We start from the raw sequence: 20381 nt of genomic DNA on the forward strand, positions 1-20381 counted from the left end.
GAAGCCGTGGTTTACAGTGAATTTATAACAGCTAAGGGGGTTCGCGGAGTGCCTAAAACCCCCTTAGCTGTTATAAATTCACTGTAAACCACGGCTTCTTGGGGCTTATTGCTTTAATAAAACGGTTAAGAATAAAAATTATTATACATAAAATAGTGCAATCAGTTCGGACGTAGCACAGTGCTCATTCAGTAAATGCACAGCTAAACAGATGAGTTTTGAGTCTGCATTTAAATGAGGCTAATGTTTTAGCACATCGGATCTCTTCTGGAAGCTGATTCCAGCTGCGGGCGGCATAATAACTAAAAGCGGACTCCCCTTGTTTTGTGTGAACCCTTGGTATTTCTAACTGACTCGATCCTAATGATCTGAGTGGTCTGTTAGGTTTATATTCAGTGAGCATATCTGCAGTGTATTTAGGTCCTAGGCCATTGAGTGATTTATAAACGAGTAAAAGTACTTTAAAATCAATCCTAAATGTAACTGGAAGCCAGTGTAAGGAGCTGAGGACTGGTGTGATATGCTCAGATTTTCTGGTTCTAGTCAGAATCCTGGCAGCAGCGTTCTGGATGAGCACCTTAAGTTGGTTGTTTTCTGAAATGTTGTTTAAATATGCAAATGATGCATTAATCTAATTAAATATGCACTAATATGCAGAAATCTGAACATTGGATAAAGCCAGGTTAAAAATTGTTTAATTTTGTTGAAATATTAGAGTTAAATATTAGAGTTTTTCCAAAGGGGGTTTTGAATTTTTCTTTTTATCGCTACAAAAATCTGAAAATACTGTCAACAGACACAAAACAAATTTCATTTTTACCATGTTTTTAGGAATACAATGTTGTATAAATCAGTGTGAATGACATCTGAATAAACCTTCAGAATATAGAGATGAATAAAACTGTTAAAAAACTGGTGAATGTAAGAGAAAAACTCTGTAAAGATATGGATTGAGATTGAAATCTACAGGCGCAAATATATGATGCAATTAATTAAACTCTTTTCTCTTCACTTGTCTGAATGAAGACAAAATATGAAAGCAAAACAGACCAAAATCACAAAACTGAGCAGTGCATGAAAACACACTGGATTCATTTAGCTCTAGAGTATTTTTGCTTTCAGTTTTCTCACACATCATTTAGAGATCAAACTGTATGTTGAAGATTCTACTCTTGTTAACGCGTGTCGTGTCCGTGTTGTTCGTCAGGTGGCTCTGGAGGAGCTGCAGGATCTGAAGGGTGTTTGGTCGGAGCTGTCGAAGGTCTGGGAGCAGATCGATCAGATGAAGGAGCAGCCGTGGGTCTCTGTGCAGCCGCGTAAGGTGAGCGACACACCTGCCTTCTCGTGTGACTCGTACCCGAGCCTGGCTTTCACTGAGTCTGTGTTCTTCTTCTGTACAGCTGCGCCAGAGTCTGGACGCTCTCCTCAACCAGCTGAAGAACTTCCCCGCCCGTCTGCGGCAGTACGCCTCCTACGAGTACGTGCAGAGACTGCTCAAGGGGTACATGAAGGTGAGCCGGTCCTGCGTTATCAGCGGAGGATGCTGGGATAGAGCCGCTGAAACACCTAAACCGTTCCCTGTGTCCTCTTCAGGTGAACATGCTGGTGATCGAGCTGAAGTCGGAGGCGCTGAAGGACCGGCACTGGAAGCAGCTGATGAAGCGTCTGCATGTGAACTGGGTTCTGTCCGAGCTGAGTCTGGGTCAGATCTGGGACGTGGACCTGCAGAAGAACGAGATGGTGGTGAAGGACGTGCTGCTGGTGGCGCAGGGAGAGATGGCTCTCGAGGAGTTCCTCAAGCAGGTCCGCCTCCATCACACACCTGTCACAGATCTAATATAAACATCCCAGCTGTTTACCTTCACAGACATAACCCACTAGTTTTGTAACTTGTGTGTATTTGACCGTTTAAGCGCAATAAGACATGAAAGGGAGCTTAGTTTAGTACTTGCATGCCGTGTGATGGATGCTTCGGATGTGTGCGCTCAGAAAACCCGTATATCAGAAGTTTAAACTAATATTGTTTAAAACGCATGATTTTAGCGTGATTGACATGATAATCAAAACCAAACAGATGTTTTTTGGCAGAATATTTGAGATACAAGCTGTAAAGGCACAGCTCATGGGGAGCAGCAGCTCATTTGCATTTAAAGAGACATGCACAAAAACAGCGTGTTTCTGCTTCCACTAAAATAGGCATTTTCAAAATGATATAATAAATGATCTGTGGGGTATTTTGAGCTGAAACCCCTGATGAAGAAGGTGACCAAGCCTCCTCTGGTCATGGACGTCCTGAACATTCAGGGGGTTCAGAGGTCGCTGGAGAGACTCGCTGACCTGCTGGGAAAGATCCAGAAAGCACTGGGAGAATATCTGGAGAGAGAGCGCTCGTCTTTCCCCAGGTCAGACATTTGGGCTTTACGATATAAGCCATCCAGCGTCCATTAAACATGAGAGCTAATGGGAATGTAAGGCTGGCTAGTTTTAGTCGTGTTTAGATCTCTCTTAGACTTTTATATGATGTGTTAACCATTAATTTAGTGACAAAGAAACTGCTTTCAAAATTGTGCATATTAATAGTTTTTGAAAAATTTGCAGTTTTTGCTTTGTTGTAATAAAAATGATGTGTTGATTGTGTTAAGTTGGTAAAATAACTGCAGGCCGCGCTTCAGTATCTGCACTGTGACGGTTGTCTAAATACTGAAGACTTACAGAGTTGTTTCTGTTTCCCGCAGGTTCTACTTTGTTGGTGATGAAGATCTGCTGGAGATCATCGGCAACAGTAAGAATGTGGCCAAACTGCAGAAACACTTCAAGAAAATGTTCGCTGGAGTTTCGAGCATCCTGCTGAACGAGGACAACACGGAGGTGCTGGGCATCTCGTCCCGAGAGGGAGAGGAGGTACGGCTCGACCCGAGAGAGTCTGGGACCTCCGTTATATGCTTGTTTCAGTCAATGATGCAAACTCAGTTTCAGCTGTAAAGCAGCTCTGCAGAAGACATTAGTGTCGTTATTCAGATCGATTCAGATCAGGTTTTGATCTCGTCTGATTGCGTCAGTGCAGTTAAATCAGTAATATGAGTGATGTCTTCATGTGGGAAACCTCTGGAATGTGCTGTTGTTTTCAGGTGCTCTATAAGACGCCGGTGTCCATCACGGAGCATCCGAAGATCAACGAGTGGCTGACGCTGGTGGAGCGTGAGATGCGGGTGACGCTGGCTAAGCTGCTGGCTGAGTCCGTCACGGAGGTGGGCGCATTCAACAAGAGCACGGGCATCGACCTGAGCACCTACATCAACTGGATCGACCGATACCAGGTGACCCATCCTCTGAGACTGACCCAGCATCTGTACACGTCTTCATGAGTGCTTAACCTCCGTCTCCGCTGCGTCCAGGCCCAGCTGGTGGTTCTGTCCACTCAGATCGACTGGTCTGAGAACGTGGAGAGCGCTCTGACCACCATTGGCGGCGGGGAAGACATGGGTCCGCTGCAGGCCGTGCTGGCCAACGTGAAGGCGACGCTCAACCTGCTGGCCGACACGGTTCTGATGGAGCAGCCGCCGCTGCGCAGGAAGAAGCTGGAGCACCTGGTGAGGAGTCAGACACTCGTGTGGATGTGTGCGTGTGCTGAGAAACCGTGTGAAACTGGAGATTAATCATGGTGCAAAAAACAGTCATGCCTTATAGTTTCTGTCCATTACATTTGTTTTCAGGACAGATTATTGACTCGTATGTGAGCGCTCTAACACAACGCAACAAGCAAAAACAGCAACGCCAGGCTTTCTGTGGGTCTTAAAAATGTCTTCAATCAGAGCAGAAAGTCTTAAAATCAAAAGTCATGGCATTAAATGTTGCATTCACTGCAAAATAATAATATCTTCCTCTGTATTTGTGTCTTGTTTTCCAGTACAAATATCTGAACATCCTTAAATCAAGATGCATTTACTGGAGACGTAAATTGAACATGAAGTCTTGTTTTCTGAAAAATTTAACAATCAAGTTTCTGCTTAAAACAAACAAATATCTGCCAATCTGGTCAGAAAAATAAACTTGTTTTGCCTTTAAATTAATTAGGTTCTCTGAGTTCACCTAGACATTTTCATTTAGAGAAAATATTGATGTACAGTGTTCCCTTCAATTCATTCCTTAAATTGGTCTTTACTTGGTTATATTGCACAGACCCTTTAAAGACCATCATAGATGTCCTTCTGATGCACACACACATACATAGACGCAGATATTTGGCGAGTTGAACCATGAGTCCTGTCTGATCATCTGGAGCTGCAGACGTGTTCGTGACTCGTGTGTTTTTCATTTGTAGATCACAGAGTTGGTGCACCAGAGAGACGTGACCAGAACTCTGATCAAGAACAAGATCGACAACCCCAAATCCTTCGAGTGGCTCAGCCAGATGCGCTTCTACTTCGACCCCAAGCAGACCGACGTCCTCCAGCAGCTCTCCATTCAGATGGCCAACGCTAAGTTCAACTACGGCTTCGAGTACCTGGGTGTGCAGGAGAAGCTGGTGCAGACGCCACTGACCGACCGCTGCTACCTGACCATGACGCAGGCGCTGGAGGCCCGTCTGGGAGGATCGCCCTTCGGTCAGTCTCACCTTTCCTGCTGGACAGGGTTCCACCGGGCCCTTAAAGTCTTCAATCTAGTTGTATCAAATTTAAGGCCATAAAAAGTCTTACATTGTGTAAGAAAGTCTTAATTATGATTTCAAGAGGTATTAAATTTGTGGACGGAAAGACCAAAATTGCAAAATGGCTTAATGTGACGATTAAACTTCAAAAGGCTATGAAGTCAGCTGCTGTGCTGCTTTGTGTACTGGCGTTACCGGGGAAACGGTTATATTTTATATTCCATAATTGATAATTCCATCTTTATTTGACCCTCTAACTATAGCACTCTCTATTCTAATTCTATTCTTTAAAAAAAAAAACACACTTGCCTCTTTTAGACTTGCACTCTATTCATTTACTAACTGCTTGTTTTCTTTAAAAAAAAAAAACTAACACTAGCTTCTCTATTCTTTTTGTTCTATTTGTTTTCTTTTTATTTATTATACAATTAACAAAAAGCAAAAAAAGGCCTCTAACACTAACTTGCTCTATTCTTTTTCTATTCTATCGGGTTTTTTTAAATTATATAATTAATAAAAACCTTGCTAAGTGTACTGCGTTAGGCTGACTGAAACTTGTTATAGCACTTGCATATCATTGCTCTTTTGTTGATTCGGATTGCTTCCGTTGTCCTCATTTGTAAGTGCTTTGGATAAAAGCATCTGCTAAATTACTAAATGTAAATATTTCTGCTGTTCTGAAAGCGACTCCTGCTGGCAGAGAATGAATGTGCATTTTCAGTAAGCCTGTTGTTTTTGTTCAGACCAATGTGAAAATCAACCCTGCAAACACGCAGAGCTGTAAATGTGAACTGGTGGATCAATAAGAAGTGCATTATACAAATCTAAACAGTGAAATGCATTTGTTATTTAATTAATATAATGATTGATTGATAATTGTTTAAATTAATATTATAATACTTTTGACTCATCCATTTTCTTACAAATAGTTTAAAGGCTGAAATGTGAAGTGTATCATTTTATAAAACTTTTTGTTTTGGGGAAAACATGTCTTAACTGTAAATCATGCTTTTTACAGTCATTTTACAGTTTTAATATGAGACCCTGGAGCACAAAACCAGTCATAAGGGTCAATATGTTAAATAGGGATTTATACATCATCTTTCCATTGATGTATTGTTTGTTAGGATAGGACAATATTTGGCTGAGATACAACTATTTGAAAATCTGGAATCTGAGGGTGCAAAAAAATCTAAATATTGAGAAAATCATCTTTAAAGTTGTTCAAATGAAGTTCTTAGCAATGCATATTACTAATCAAAAATTAAGTTTTGATATATTTACGGTAGGAAACTTACAAAATATCTTCATGGAACATGATCTTTACTTAATATCCTAATGATTTTTGGCATAAAAGAAAAATGTATAATTGTGACCCATACATTGTATTGTTGGCTATTGCTACAAATATACCTGTGCTGCTTAAGACTGCTTTTGTGCTCCGGAGTCACAGATGTTGTTATAGACATTGCCCTACCCCGCTCATATGGTATTAAGTTTATTTGCGCAGGTCTTGAGTCTTAAATTTGAGCTTTTAAAATCCTCATCGAGCTCATAGATGCACACACGTGAGCTGAATGCATGCAGTGATGATGACGTTCTTGTTCTGTAGGTCCTGCTGGAACGGGGAAGACCGAGTCTGTCAAAGCTCTGGGTCACCAGCTGGGCCGCTTCGTCCTGGTCTTCAACTGTGACGAGACCTTTGACTTCCAGGTGCGACTGGTGTCATGGGATTGGTGTCGGGGGTCAATAACAGGTGTTTAATCACAGGGGTTTGACGGTGTCTTGTGTTGCAGGCGATGGGCCGCATCTTTGTGGGTCTGTGTCAGGTGGGCGCCTGGGGCTGCTTCGACGAGTTCAACCGTCTGGAGGAGCGCATGCTGTCTGCCGTGTCTCAGCAGGTCCAGTACATCCAGGTGGCGCTGAGAGAACACAGCAACCCCAACCGAGACCGCAGTACGTGCATGATATTAGGGCTGGGAAAATAAGTCGATGCATCGCGAATCGAGAAATGATTCAATGAGATTTTCCGAATGCGTCGCGATTCTTTCTCGAGTGGATTCTGAGCTTAGTTTTGAACAGCAGATGGCGCTGCATACTTCGGAAACAGCCAAATCCTTACACACACTTGAACCTAAAATAATCATTCATAAATTTCTGAAAGGTTGAAGTGAATCACAAGGGTGTTCACAGTGAACTGTGTTTACATTAATCTGGCGTCATAAAAGCATTCTGAGCCGAGGTGAAATTACAGACTCAGCCGAACGCACAAGCGCTCTTCAGCTCTTCTTCATGAGTGTTTGAGTGTGCGGATAGGAAAACTAGAGTAGAGCGCCATCTGCTGTTAAAATATAAGCTCAGAATCCATTCCAGAGAGAGTCGTGATGCATTCGGAAGATCTCAGAATCGATTCCGCATCGATTTATCATTGCAGCCCTTCATGATATAGATCAGAACATCATCATCGACTCTGAACTGAAACAGATGATGATCAGCATGGCTTTGCTCTTCTGTGTTCAGGTGTGCCCGTCACCACAGAGCTGCTGAACAAACAGGTGAAGGTGAGTGCTGAGATGGCCATCTTCATCACCATGAACCCCGGTTACGCCGGACGCTCCAACCTGCCCGATAACCTCAAGAAGCTCTTCAGGAGTCTGGCCATGACCAAACCGGACCGGCAGCTGATCGCTCAGGTCATGCTGTACTCGCAGGGCTTCCGCACCGCTGAGATCCTCGCCAAGAAGATCGTCCCGTTCTTTAAGTGCGTCTGCGTCTGCTTCAGCTGTTATTGTGCATGTGTGCAGTGGTAACGTAACCCTGCTTTGGTCTGTGGTTGCAGGTTGTGTGACGAGCAGCTGTCGTCTCAGTCTCACTATGACTTCGGTCTGCGAGCGCTCAAGAGCGTGCTGATCAGCGCCGGGAACGTCAAGAGAGAACGCATCCAGAAGATCAAGAGAGAGAAGCGTGAGCGCGGCGAGGACGTGGATGAGAACGAGATCGCAGAGAACCTTCCGGAGCAGGAGGTGAGATGAGCGAACAGAAGCAGGCCGAGCCTGAAACCGAAGGCTGTTGTACTGCTGTAATGAAACGTTTCCAAATCAAGAGCATGAGAGCTGATCGGTTAAACGTGTCTCTATATTACAGGAGATACTGAAAGAATAAAAGGGCTTCAAGTCATTTATTTCTATTGCTCTTTTCACAAAACACTTCGTTTCAAAACATTCTTATGTAAAATCATGTTAATGTTCATAATATCTTCATGCCTTATAGTTGAATGTAGCAGTTTAGAGCTGAACAATAATATAAATTTTGAAACGATACAAATAATCAAGCAGTTGAGATTTGTTATATAGTTTTAATTGCTTTACATGAATATACTGTATGTATGTGGATGGAAGCAGGACACATATCCAACTTTTTTTTTTTTTTTTTTTTCTCAATGATCAAGTTAAGTTTGGTGACAAATTCAGGCTTCGGTAGAGATGTTGTTATTTCTTGGAATCTTATTATCATTTTGATGAAAGCTTACGAACTGATGCACTGGTAAGTCTTTCATGATTAGTCCAGGAACAGGAATGAAGGAAATAGAGTGTGGTTTGATGTCATGTTGAGTCACGTGAGTTTGAAGAGTGAACCCAGCGCTGGTTATTATTGTGGTGATCTCTGACCGCGCTTCATACGCTCGATCCTCAGATTCTGATCCAGAGCGTGTGTGAGACCATGGTGCCGAAGCTGGTGGCCGAGGACATCCCGCTGCTCTTCAGCCTGCTCTCTGACGTGTTCCCCGGCGTCCAGTACATGCGCGGAGAGATGACGGCGCTGCGAGAGGAGCTGAGGAAGGTCTGCGCTGAGATGTACCTCACATACGGAGACGGAGACGACGTGGGCAGCATGTGGGTGGAGAAGGTAAGACGCGCTTCATAGTACAGCACACACAGAGAGCCATGAGTCCTGACCCGTTCCCTGCTCTTCTCCTCAGGTGCTGCAGCTCTATCAGATCACGCAGATCAATCACGGGCTGATGATGGTCGGTCCGTCGGGGAGCGGGAAGACCATGGCCTGGAGAGTCCTGCTCAAAGCCCTGGAGAGGCTGGAGGGTTTGGAGGGCGTCGCTCACATCATCGACCCCAAAGCCATCAGCAAAGACCACCTGTACGGCACGCTGGACCCCAACACTCGCGAGTGGACCGACGGGCTCTTCACACACGTGCTCAGAAAGTGAGTCCTCGTCTGTCTTCACTGCTCTGATCGTCATTTTGGGTTTGTTCTGTCCTAACCCTAACCCATTCTGTCACCGATGGCGTTTCGGTTCCTCTGGCTTGCTTAGTTGAGGACACTTAATATCCAGCGATATCGTCGACTTGATTGCACAGACACTGTTTAAACTGAACTGAGCTGCGTTTCCCCAAAGCATCGTAAACCTAAGTACATTGTAGATCCCATTGCCTCCAATGAAGCTACGATCATCTTAGGCTTACGATGCTCTGAGGTGGACGATGACATCACTGAATTCAATGATGAACTGACTAAGTGTTTACTATTGTCCTTTTGCATTATTACACACTATTTGATACTGTAAAGCTGCTTTGACACAGTCTGTATTATTAAAAGCACTATATAAATAAAGGCGACTTGACTTTTCCTCATGTGCTGTGTTTGCGCTCTCGTTCAGGATCATCGATAACGTTCGCGGAGAGCTGCAGAAGCGGCAGTGGATCATCTTCGACGGTGACGTGGATCCGGAGTGGGTGGAGAATCTGAACTCTGTGCTGGACGACAACAAACTCCTGACTCTTCCCAACGGAGAGCGTCTCAGCCTGCCGCCCAATGTACGGAGCAGCTGATCTGACAATCAGCCTGTATTCACAAAACATCTTCAGGATAATAGTAGCTCACCGCCGATTTAGGAGAAAATCTTAAAAATAATGGGCGTGTCAGTCCTAAATGTAGGACTCCTAAATTTTAGCTCTAAGAGTGTTTCACGAAGCGTTTCAGCACTAAAACTAGCTCCTAAATCTGTGAAACGTTAGGAGAAGTGAACAAGAGTCCTAAGCCACAAACTATCCTAAAATAGCTGCTGCCCGCAATCTGCCTCGGAACGTAAACATTTTAGAAACGTTTGACGATAATGAGCTTTTAAAAAAGCATCGCCTTTGGTTTTGGAGGTTATCACAACTCCATATTTTCCTTTGATTATATCCTTGTTTTCATTAAGCAGCTGGACAAGAAGTAACCGCTGTTCTTTTAGCGGTTTTACGTTTGCATGTCTTACTATCAGCCATGATTATTCTACTCTGTTAATTAAAAGGCTGTTTCTATGCATATTCACTAATTGTTTGAGAAGCACACGTGTAAGAGGCTGACAATTAGCTGAACATATACATGTTTAATTAGTGACTCTAAGCCTGCATCTTAATATCTTTATTTGAATGTCAATTAACATTTTTATTTTTAAACCTTTATTTATTTGTGCTCTACAATATTCCCGTGAATAAATCTCTGACAGACTATCAGCCAATCACTGTGTGCATAGTTAATAAGCATGCTGACATCACCCATAGCAACGAGCTCAGCCCCGCCCCCTTACTCTGAGCTTAAGACTTCTCTATTCCTTAGCAGCTTTGTGAATAGCTTTTAAGAGAAAACTCTTAGCTGAAAACTTTTACTGCTATTTAGGAGAACTCTTAATGGTAAGATCAAATGTTTTGTGAATACGGGCCCAGGTCTGTAGTACATGCTGATGATGATGATGATGCTGATGATGCTGATGATGTCGCCGCTCTCGTCACACAGGTGCGCATCATGTTTGAGGTGCAGGACCTGAAGTACGCCACACTGGCCACAGTGTCTCGCTGTGGGATGGTCTGGTTCAGCGAGGACGTTCTCAGCACAGACATGATCTTCAACAACTTCCTGGCACGTCTGCGGAGCATCCCGCTGGATGAGGGAGAGGATGAGGCCCAGCGCATGAGGAAGGCCACGGAGGACGAGGGCGAGGAGGCCGCCTCACCCATGCTGCAGGTACTCTAGCGTGCAAAACTACGTAAAATGATCTAAATAGCAGTCATCGCTCTATATCTGCAGTAATCAGTCTCAGTAAGCTGAGATTAAAATGCTCCAAACATATAATGCAGTGATTGAGAGCTGAAGAAATAAAGGCTCCTCAGAAGATGTGAGATGTTCTGGAGGCTTGTGAAGATCATTCCTCCACTGAGGAACAGTGAAAGTAAAGCTTCTGGAAACAAACGCTCCTCAAAAGATCCTGAGGATCAGATTTGAGACTCTAAAACATGATTGATGGAGAATCAAGTAAAGCTGAGCTGCTTCAGTCCAGTAAGTGTTCATCTGGAGATATTACTGCAGTTATTCTGACGCTTACTTGATAAAAATCAGTCAAGATTTGACACGAGAAGCTCCAGCTGAAGGAGGACGTTTGTACAATTACACTAAAAGAGCAGAGTTTGATCACTTAGAGGCCTTAGAAATTTGTTTCAAATATGATACAGTATCTTTGTACGGTTAAATTATAAACATTGAAAGAAGGATCTAGAATCTGATCCTTCCTGAGAATCTGACTTTTCCAGCACGGCCCTGATAACTAATAGTCCCGTTCTGCATGCCGTTTATCTTGCGTCCTTCTCTACTATCACTCAGTTTTGTCCTTCATGCTTGTACTTGTCAGTTTTTAGAGCCTTGTGTTTAATCCACAGATCCAGAGAGACGCTGCTGCGATACTGCAGCCGTATTTCACCTCCACCGGTCTGGTCATCAAAGCTCTGGAACACGCGTCAAAGATGGAGCACATCATGGACTTCACGCGTCTGCGCTCGCTGAGTTCGCTCTTCTCCATGCTGCATCAGGCCTGCCGCAACGTGGCCCTCTACAACAACAACCACCCTGATTTCCCCATGCCCATCGACCAGCTGGAGAAATACATGCAGGTGCGGCATGCCTGGACGGGTCAAGTCAGCTTTATTTATATACACTGCAAAAACTGATTCTCTTACTTAGTATTTCTGTCTTGTTTTCTAGTATAAATATCTAAACATTCTTGAATCAAGATGAATTTACTGTACAAATAAAATGACTTAAGATATTATGTTTTGTTTTCTAAAAGATAAATTCTCAATTTTGTTAGTTTTTGTTTAAAACAAACAAAAATATCTGCCAATGGGGCAAGAAAAATCATCTTAATTCAAAGGCTAAACAAAATTATTTTTCTTGCCCCATTGGCAGATATTTTTGTTTGTTTAAAGCAAAAACTAACAAAATTATGATCATTTTTACAGAAAACAACACCTAATATCTTGTCATTTTATTTGTACAGTAAATTCATCTTGATTCAAGAATGTTTAGATATTTATACGAGAAAACAAGACAGAAATACTAAGAGAATCATGTTTTGCAGTGTAGCGCTTTTAGCAATACAGATTTTGTCAAAGCAGCTTTACAGTATTAAATAGGAAAAATAGTGTGTAATAATACAAAAGGACAATAATAAACACAATATTTCAGTTAAAGTCAGTTCATCATTGATGATGTCATCGTCCAGCTCAGTTCAGAATCAGAGATTAAATGTGACTGGAGCACGAAACCAGTCATAAGGGTCAATTTTGTTAAATTGGGATTTATACGTCATCTGAAAGCTGAATAAATAAGCTTTCCATTGATGTATGGTTTGTTAGGATAGCACAATATTTGGCTGAGATGCAACTATTTGAAAATCTGGAATCTGAGGGTGCAAAAAAATCTAAACATTGAGAAAATCCATTTTTGGCATAAAAGCAAAATGGATAATTTTGACCCATACAATGTATTGTTGGCTGTTGCTACAAATAAGACTGGTTTTGTGCTCCAGGGTCACATATGACAAACAGGTGCTAACCTTTAACCTTTGTCGTGCAGAAATACCTCATCTACGCAGTGCTGTGGTCCTTCTCGGGCGACAGCAGGCTGAAGATGCGAGCGGAGCTGGGAGAATACATTCGCCGCATCACCACCGTGTCTCTCCCGTCCGCGCCGAACGTGCCGATCATCGACTACGAGGTGCGAGCAGACGCAGTCTCAGATCGATTGTGATGTTTGAGTGCGACTCTAACGCTGCTCTGAATCCGTCAGGTGTCCATCACGGGCGAGTGGCAGTCCTGGCAGGTGAAGGTGCCTCAGATCGAGGTGGAGACGCACAAGGTGGCCTCGCCGGACGTGGTGGTGCCCACTCTGGACACGGTGCGTCACGAGGCTCTGCTCTACACCTGGCTGGCCGAACACAAGCCTCTGGTGCTCTGTGGGCCGCCGGGCTCCGGGAAAACCATGACCCTGTTCAGTGCCCTGAGAGCCCTGCCGGACATGGAGGTGAGGAGCGGATTACATTCAGAAAACCGGAATCTCTTCTTACAGGTGTAGGGCCCTATGAAATCAGTTTTTTCACAAATAGTTTTATTTTTTTTCTAAATTCCTTTTTACATTTTTCTGGATTCCGTTCTTTCTATTTTCTAGGCTGTTTTAATGGTTAAATTTAAATTGTAGTCATCAAAAAGCATGTCTAATTATTTGAAATCATGAAACTTAAAATATTAAACAGCAATTTATTAAACATTTAACAGAAATTAAGTTTTCAAGGTGATATGAAATATTCAGTTTTATTGTCTATTTTTAATTCGGTTTTCCATAAATTTTCTGGATTCCATTTTAATGGTTTCATTAAATATTAATTATAAAAAGAGCATCTCTAATTAATTTATTTTATAAAAAAAATATATATTTCTATGTATTTACATTTTTCTGGTAAATATTTATTTTGGTAAATATTCTTTCCAAAATAATGTTTTAATTTTATTATTAGTAGCAGTACTATCATTACACTAAGTGATATTTCTGTCACTGTTTCTTCAAGTTAAACCGAACTTTTATTTTGACAGGCTGCTGTGAAGACCTTTAGGTTTCTGTTTGTTTATGATATAACGATAGTTTTACTCAAAAGAAACGGTGAAATGCTCATGATGCGACTCTCAGAGCAGTTCTAGAGATCATGTTCATGTGTTCATATATTGAGGCGGCAGTAAAGTGAAGTAAACGAAACCTCAGAGACACGCAGAACACACAGGATTCATATTTAAATGCGGCTTAATATTCACAGACACTAGTCCATATTGTGTTTTGATTAAAGTGTACCGATCTACTATTGCTGGAAATCATGGGGCCCTACAGATGAACCAATGCAGTGTTCCTAAAGCAGATCCACTGGCACAGCTGTGTTCTGTGATGTGATGCTGGGTCGACTGCTTGGACACTTGTGAAATGTGTTTTCTCCAGGTGGTGGGTTTGAACTTCTCCAGCGCTACGACTCCGGAGCTGCTGCTGAAGACCTTCGATCATTACTGCGAGTACCGCAGGACTCCTAACGGCGTGGTTCTGGCTCCGGTGCAGCTGGGCAAGTGGCTGGTGCTCTTCTGCGACGAGATCAACCTGCCTGACATGGACAAGTACGGCACGCAGCGGGTCATCTCCTTCATCAGACAGGTGCGTGTGCGAGCGTCTCGCTGAGTCCGGCTCCTGCTGTGTGTCTGTCTGTGGTGTAACCCGTGCTGTGTTGTGTTCAGATGGTGGAGCACGGCGGCTTCTACCGCACCTCAGACCAGACCTGGGTGAAGCTGGAGCGGATCCAGTTCGTCGGGGCCTGTAACCCTCCCACAGACCCCGGCAGGAAGCCGCTCTCATACAGGTTCGGCTGTCGTCATCACTGCTAATAAAGACACGTGTTCAGTAGATGTGTTTAGTAGGGCTGGGCAATTTTTCCAATTTTATCTATTAATTCGAACACTGCAAAACATGATTTTCTTGCTTAGTATTTTTGTCTTGTTTTCTAGTATAAATATCTACAAATTCTGGAATTAAGATGCGTTTACTTGACAAGTAAAATGACTCAAGATATAATGTCTTGTTTTATGAAAAAAATATCTCAATTTTGTTAGTTTTTGCTTCAAGCAAGTAAAAATATCTGCCAATGGGGCAAGAAAAATTATCTTGTTTAGCCTTCGAATTAAGATTATTTTTCTTACCACATTGGGGTAAATATGAAGCGGTATACTTGAGATATTTTACTCATAAGAATTTCTAGGGGTGCCAATAATGGTAGCCAACGTGCATTGGAGAAAAACATTTTTCATAATGTGAGTTTCCCCCCACTTTCAATTGATTTACTTCAATGAAAATGTAGAATTTTTTTGAATTTTTTGAATGAAAGATCAAAGAAAAATTATGCAGATTTATTTTCACAGCCGCCTTTGCTCATATTTACCAAGGGTGCCAATATTAGTGGGCGGCACTGTATGTCTGATATTTCATGTTTGCATCATGGTGAAAGCTGCTGTTAATTTTTTTTACAGAACATTTATAGTTAATAATATTCTACTGGTGTCATGACCTAACTCGTGTGAGCGTTTACAGGTTTTTGCGTCACGTGCCGGTGGTGTATGTGGACTATCCCGGCCCCGCCTCGCTCACGCAGATCTACGGCACCTTCAACAGAGCCATGCTCAGACTCATCCCGTCACTGCGGACCTTTGCTGAGCCGCTCACGGCGGCCATGGTCGAGTTCTACACCATGTCTCAGGTTTGCATTTTAACCGCTTAATTGATAGTTTTCACGTGACGTCACACCCTTATAGGAGCGGCCACCTGGAGGGCAAAACGAGGCTTTGCTCTGCTGGCCGCCAGTTATTTTACACAGTTTGCATTAAGTAGTAATGTAGTAAAACGCTAATATTAAAAGGCGAAATTCAGTATACACCTTACTGATGATGCATACTTTATACAGGCAAGCAGATGAACCCAGAATATAAACGCAATTCATATTCCAGGCTCATCTGCTTGCCTATATAAAGTATGCATCATCAGTAAGGTGTGTACTGAATTTGATCTTTTAATATCACCGTTTTAAATACAATAAAGGCACTTTAAGTGTTTTTCACAACGTTTTGTCGCGCTGTGTTTAGTGAGTGAAATATTGCGGCGGGTGCTTAATATGGATGGCAAATGGCCAAAACTTGCATTTTGTTTGCATATCTTTGTTTTATTCTTCTGAGAGGTGATCTAAATATTTGCGGCTTGGAAACAGGTGGAAAATTGACAGGCTTGTGCTGCAGTTCTATGGATGTTTTGGCCTCCAGGTCTTCGAGCCGGTCACGTGACTGAAAGCTATGAATGCTCATGGGTTTGACTCCCGAGCTGATGAAATCTTGAATGCGCTCTTGACTGCTTTGGATTGAACTCTGCCAACGTGCATTGGAGAAAAACATTTTTCATAATGTGAGTTTCCCCCCACTTTCAATTGATTTACTTCAATGAAAATGTAGAATTTTTTTGAATTTTTTGAATGAAAGATCAAAGAAAAATTATGCAGATTTATTTTCACAGCCGCCTTTGCTCATATTTACCAAGGGTGCCAATATTAGTGGGCGGCACTGTATGTCTGATATTTCATGTTTGCATCATGGTGAAAGCTGCTGTTAATTTTTTTTACAGAACATTTATAGTTAATAATATTCTACTGGTGTCATGACCTAACTCGTGTGAGCGTTTACAGGTTTTTGCGTCACGTGCCGGTGGTGTATGTGGACTATCCCGGCCCCGCCTCGCTCACGCAGATCTACGGCACCTTCAACAGAGCCATGCTCAGACTCATCCCGTCACTGCGGACCTTTGCTGAGCCGCTCACGGCGGCCATGGTCGAGTTCTACACCATGTCTCAGGTTTGCATTTTAACCGCTTAATTGATAGTTTTCACGTGACGTCACACCCTTATAGGAGCGGCCACCTGGAGGGCAAAACGAGGCTTTGCTCTGCTGGCCGCCAGTTATTTTACACAGTTTGCATTAAGTAGTAATGTAGTAAAACGCTAATATTAAAAGGCGAAATTCAGTATACACCTTACTGATGATGCATACTTTATACAGGCAAGCAGATGAACCCAGAATATAAACGCAATTCATATTCCAGGCTCATCTGCTTGCCTATATAAAGTATGCATCATCAGTAAGGTGTGTACTGAATTTGATCTTTTAATATCACCGTTTTAAATACAATAAAGGCACTTTAAGTGTTTTTCACAACGTTTTGTCGCGCTGTGTTTAGTGAGTGAAATATTGCGGCGGGTGCTTAATATGGATGGCAAATGGCCAAAACTTGCATTTTGTTTGCATATCTTTGTTTTATTCTTCTGAGAGGTGATCTAAATATTTGCGGCTTGGAAACAGGTGGAAAATTGACAGGCTTGTGCTGCAGTTCTATGGATGTTTTGGCCTCCAGGTCTTCGAGCCGGTCACGTGACTGAAAGCTATGAATGCTCATGGGTTTGACTCCCGAGCTGATGAAATCTTGAATGCGCTCTTGACTGCTTTGGATTGAACTCTCTGGTGTGTTTGAGCAGGAGCGGTTCACTCAGGACACGCAGCCGCACTACATCTACTCTCCGAGAGAGATGACCCGCTGGGTCCGAGGCATCTTTGAGGCGCTGCGGCCGCTGGAGACGCTGCCTGTGGAGGGTCTGATTCGCATCTGGGCTCACGAAGCACTGCGACTCTTCCAGGACCGGTGAGTTTAAAGGGATTGCTCACCTAAAAATGAAAATTACCCAATGATTTACTCATCCTTAAGCCCTCCTAGGTGTATATGACTTTCTTCTTACAGATGAATACAATCGGAGTTATATTTAAAAACGTCTTGGCTCTTCCAAGCTTTACAGTGGCGGTGAATGGGTGTTATTTTTCAATAGTCCAAAAGAAGTCCAATAAAGTGCATCCATCCATCCATAATAAAAAGTGCCTCACATGGCTCCAGGGGGTGAATAAAGTCCTCCTGTAGCGAATCCATGAATTTTTGTAAGAAAAATATCCATATTTAAAACATTATAAACAGTAATCTCTAGCCTCCGCTAACTCGTACGCGCATTCACAATGGAACACCATTCTGGCAGATGTAGGATGTCGGCGTAGCGTCAGCTCCAGTGATTCGTGACAAACGCGGAAGCGCAGTGGAGAGAGCAAAACAAAACGCCGGTCATGAATTAGAAGTACAAAAAGATTTGTAAAGAAAATTTGAGGATTTCGATATAAGCCAAGAGGAGACTGGTTTGCTTTTGCTAAAGTACGGAAACTTTGGCACCTTTTATTATGGATGGATGCGCTTTATTGGACTTCTTTTGGACTATTAAAAAAAAAAACACCCGCCCACTGCCATTATAAAGCTCGGAAGAGCCAGGACATTTTTAATATAACTCTTACTGGATTCATCTGAAAGAAGAAAGTCATACACACCTAGGATGCCTTGAGGGTGAGTAAATCATGGGGTAATTTTCATTTTGGGTTAAGGCTCTTTTCAGACCTGTTAGGCACTTTGCACTTTGTTGCAATTTTGGTTCCTGTTTTGGAACAATGTTGCATTTTCTTCTAACAGTGTTACATTTCAGAGCGTACCAAAATGTGCAGCTGCAGCAAACCTATAAGTATGTGTTCGTTCTTGTGACATTGCACACGGATTGAACTGATTCTCCCGGCAGATTGGTGGAGGATGAGGAGAGACGCTGGACCGATGAGAACATACACATGGTCGCCCTCAAACACTTTCCTAACATCGACCGTGACAAAGCCCTTAACAGACCCATCCTGTACAGCAACTGGCTCTCCAAGGTGAGTGACCGAGCTGAACTCTTCTGGACATCACTGCAGACTCGGATACGACTGACCGCTTCTGCTGTTCTCCTGCAGGACTACGTTCCCGTGGAGCAGGAGGAGCTGCGCAACTATGTGAAGGCCAGACTGAAGGTGTTCTACGAGGAGGAGCTGGACGTTCCTCTGGTGCTCTTCAATGAGGTTCTGGATCACGTGCTGAGGATCGACAGGTACAGAGAGCCTGAAGAAACACAGCTGTTTATTTCACCCCGCTGACGCTTCAGTAACGTCACGCTGATGTTCTCCCTCCAGAATCTTCCGTCAGCCGCAGGGTCACCTGCTCCTGATCGGCGTCAGCGGCGCTGGAAAGACCACGCTCTCCCGCTTCGTGGCCTGGATGAACGGACTGACTGTCTATCAGATCAAGGTTCGAGCAAGCAAACATTTGATTGTCTGTCAAGTTTCGTTTGTTTGAGGCTTTTGTAACTCATCGTATCCTCACAGGTCCACAGGAAATACACCGGCGAGGACTTTGATGAAGACCTGCGGACAGTGCTCCGCCGCTCTGGCTGCAAGAACGAGAAGATCGCCTTCATCATGGACGAGTCGAACGTGCTGGACTCAGGCTTCCTGGAGCGCATGAACACGCTGCTGGCCAACGGAGAGGTGCGACCCGTGAACGAAGACCCGCTCTCCGTCTCGTCGTGTGTTCTGACCGCTCTGTGCTGTTGCAGGTGCCCGGCCTGTTCGAGGGCGACGAATACGCCACCCTGATGACGCAGTGCAAGGAAGGAGCGCAGAAGGAGGGCTTGATGCTGGACACACATGAGGAGCTGTACAAATGGTTCACCAGTCAGGTGATCAGGAACCTGCACGTGGTGTTCACCATGAACCCGTCATCGGAGGGGCTGAAGGACAGAGCGGCCACCTCACCTGCCCTCTTCAACAGGTGCGTTTGTGGCACATGCTATCATCCATACATTTCATACATTTGATCAGTTCATGCTTTCCCTGGCAATCAAACCCATGACCTTGCTATTGCTAGCGTCGTGATCTTCTGTTTCAGCTACAAGAATGCAGGACATGTCTGCTTAAATGAAGAACTGTTAACTATCCACCTACTTTTATGCAAATTTTGGGATATTGCTTTAAAAAAAACACTGGAAGGAAATGCCATGATGTTTGTAAATTCTACAAATGTGCATCAGAAAAGCTTTTGCGCTCTTGGGTCAAATAATTGTTTTATCCAGTAAGAAGATATGCATAAACTACGATGGAAACCCATTTACTAAATAAATTCCTTAGTGCGTATCAAAAAAAGTCATGTGATTTTACCTCAGCAGATCATGTGACTGGATAACTGGACTAACCAGTGCACTGATCTCATTGCACACCATCTCAAATGCTTTAATAATTTTGAAATGTCTGAGCCAAAGTCTGTCAAAAAAATGATATCAAATCGCCTCCCATAACTGCCTCAGGCATCCGAACGAAAGATAACATGACAGTGTTTATTGCTTTTCATCAAGTGCAAGTCATTTATGTAGGAAAACAGAGACACCGGTTCCCCGGTTGAGGCAACTTTCATTTTTATTCTTGATGCTCTTTTTTTTTTTTTTTTTTTTTTTTTTTAACTCATGGGATGGAAACAGTGCTTTATTCGCAGATTTATTATGTCATATTCTAATTTTGTGCATAAGTTAAAATCACAGCTAATGTCGACTCCTGTGTGCTCTTTCTCTAACCGATGTTGCTTTTATGCTGGACTGATGCGTGTTTCTCCTCAGGTGTGTGCTCAACTGGTTTGGCGATTGGTCCACTGAAGCGCTCTATCAGGTGGGTAAAGAGTTCACCAGCAAGATGGACCTGGAGAAGCCCAACTACAAAGTGCCGGACTACATGCCCACCGTGTATGACAAGCTGCCGCAGCTGCCCACACACCGCGAGGCTATCGTCAACGGCTGCGTGTTCGTGCATCAGACGCTGCACCAGGTCAGAGAGCGTCTGATGAGATTCACATCGGTTTCAGTTAGAGCTGCACCATAAATCGTTAAAAGATCGCAATC

At 43.3% G+C, this 20381-nt stretch overlaps 1 protein-coding gene across 1 annotated transcript in view; it reads left to right on the forward strand.

Moving 5' to 3' along the window:
• The window catches only part of LOC107684183 (dynein, cytoplasmic 1, heavy chain 1), a 61374-nt gene that overhangs the window by 16485 nt on the left and 24508 nt on the right, over positions 1 to 20381 (forward strand). Inside the window, exons 13-41 of the mRNA XM_016480396.1 lie at positions 1123 to 1321; positions 1401 to 1511; positions 1594 to 1803; positions 2242 to 2402; positions 2736 to 2901; positions 3129 to 3317; positions 3396 to 3590; positions 4322 to 4604; positions 6261 to 6361; positions 6445 to 6604; positions 7169 to 7409; positions 7488 to 7671; positions 8342 to 8554; positions 8628 to 8866; positions 9321 to 9477; positions 10442 to 10669; positions 11359 to 11589; positions 12554 to 12694; positions 12767 to 13000; positions 13961 to 14167; positions 14248 to 14369; positions 15095 to 15260; positions 17076 to 17239; positions 18204 to 18333; positions 18412 to 18545; positions 18628 to 18742; positions 18820 to 18981; positions 19050 to 19264; positions 20103 to 20307. Of these exons, the coding sequence (XP_016335882.1) occupies positions 1123 to 1321; positions 1401 to 1511; positions 1594 to 1803; positions 2242 to 2402; positions 2736 to 2901; positions 3129 to 3317; positions 3396 to 3590; positions 4322 to 4604; positions 6261 to 6361; positions 6445 to 6604; positions 7169 to 7409; positions 7488 to 7671; positions 8342 to 8554; positions 8628 to 8866; positions 9321 to 9477; positions 10442 to 10669; positions 11359 to 11589; positions 12554 to 12694; positions 12767 to 13000; positions 13961 to 14167; positions 14248 to 14369; positions 15095 to 15260; positions 17076 to 17239; positions 18204 to 18333; positions 18412 to 18545; positions 18628 to 18742; positions 18820 to 18981; positions 19050 to 19264; positions 20103 to 20307 (5263 nt within the window). The remainder of the gene's footprint in view (positions 1 to 1122; positions 1322 to 1400; positions 1512 to 1593; positions 1804 to 2241; positions 2403 to 2735; positions 2902 to 3128; positions 3318 to 3395; positions 3591 to 4321; positions 4605 to 6260; positions 6362 to 6444; positions 6605 to 7168; positions 7410 to 7487; positions 7672 to 8341; positions 8555 to 8627; positions 8867 to 9320; positions 9478 to 10441; positions 10670 to 11358; positions 11590 to 12553; positions 12695 to 12766; positions 13001 to 13960; positions 14168 to 14247; positions 14370 to 15094; positions 15261 to 17075; positions 17240 to 18203; positions 18334 to 18411; positions 18546 to 18627; positions 18743 to 18819; positions 18982 to 19049; positions 19265 to 20102; positions 20308 to 20381) is intronic.

This window comes from Sinocyclocheilus anshuiensis, unplaced genomic scaffold, assembly GCF_001515605.1.
Source record: "Sinocyclocheilus anshuiensis isolate Anshui unplaced genomic scaffold, SAMN03320099.WGS_v1.1 scaffold1893, whole genome shotgun sequence".
Classification (NCBI taxonomy): Eukaryota; Metazoa; Chordata; class Actinopteri; order Cypriniformes; family Cyprinidae; genus Sinocyclocheilus; species Sinocyclocheilus anshuiensis.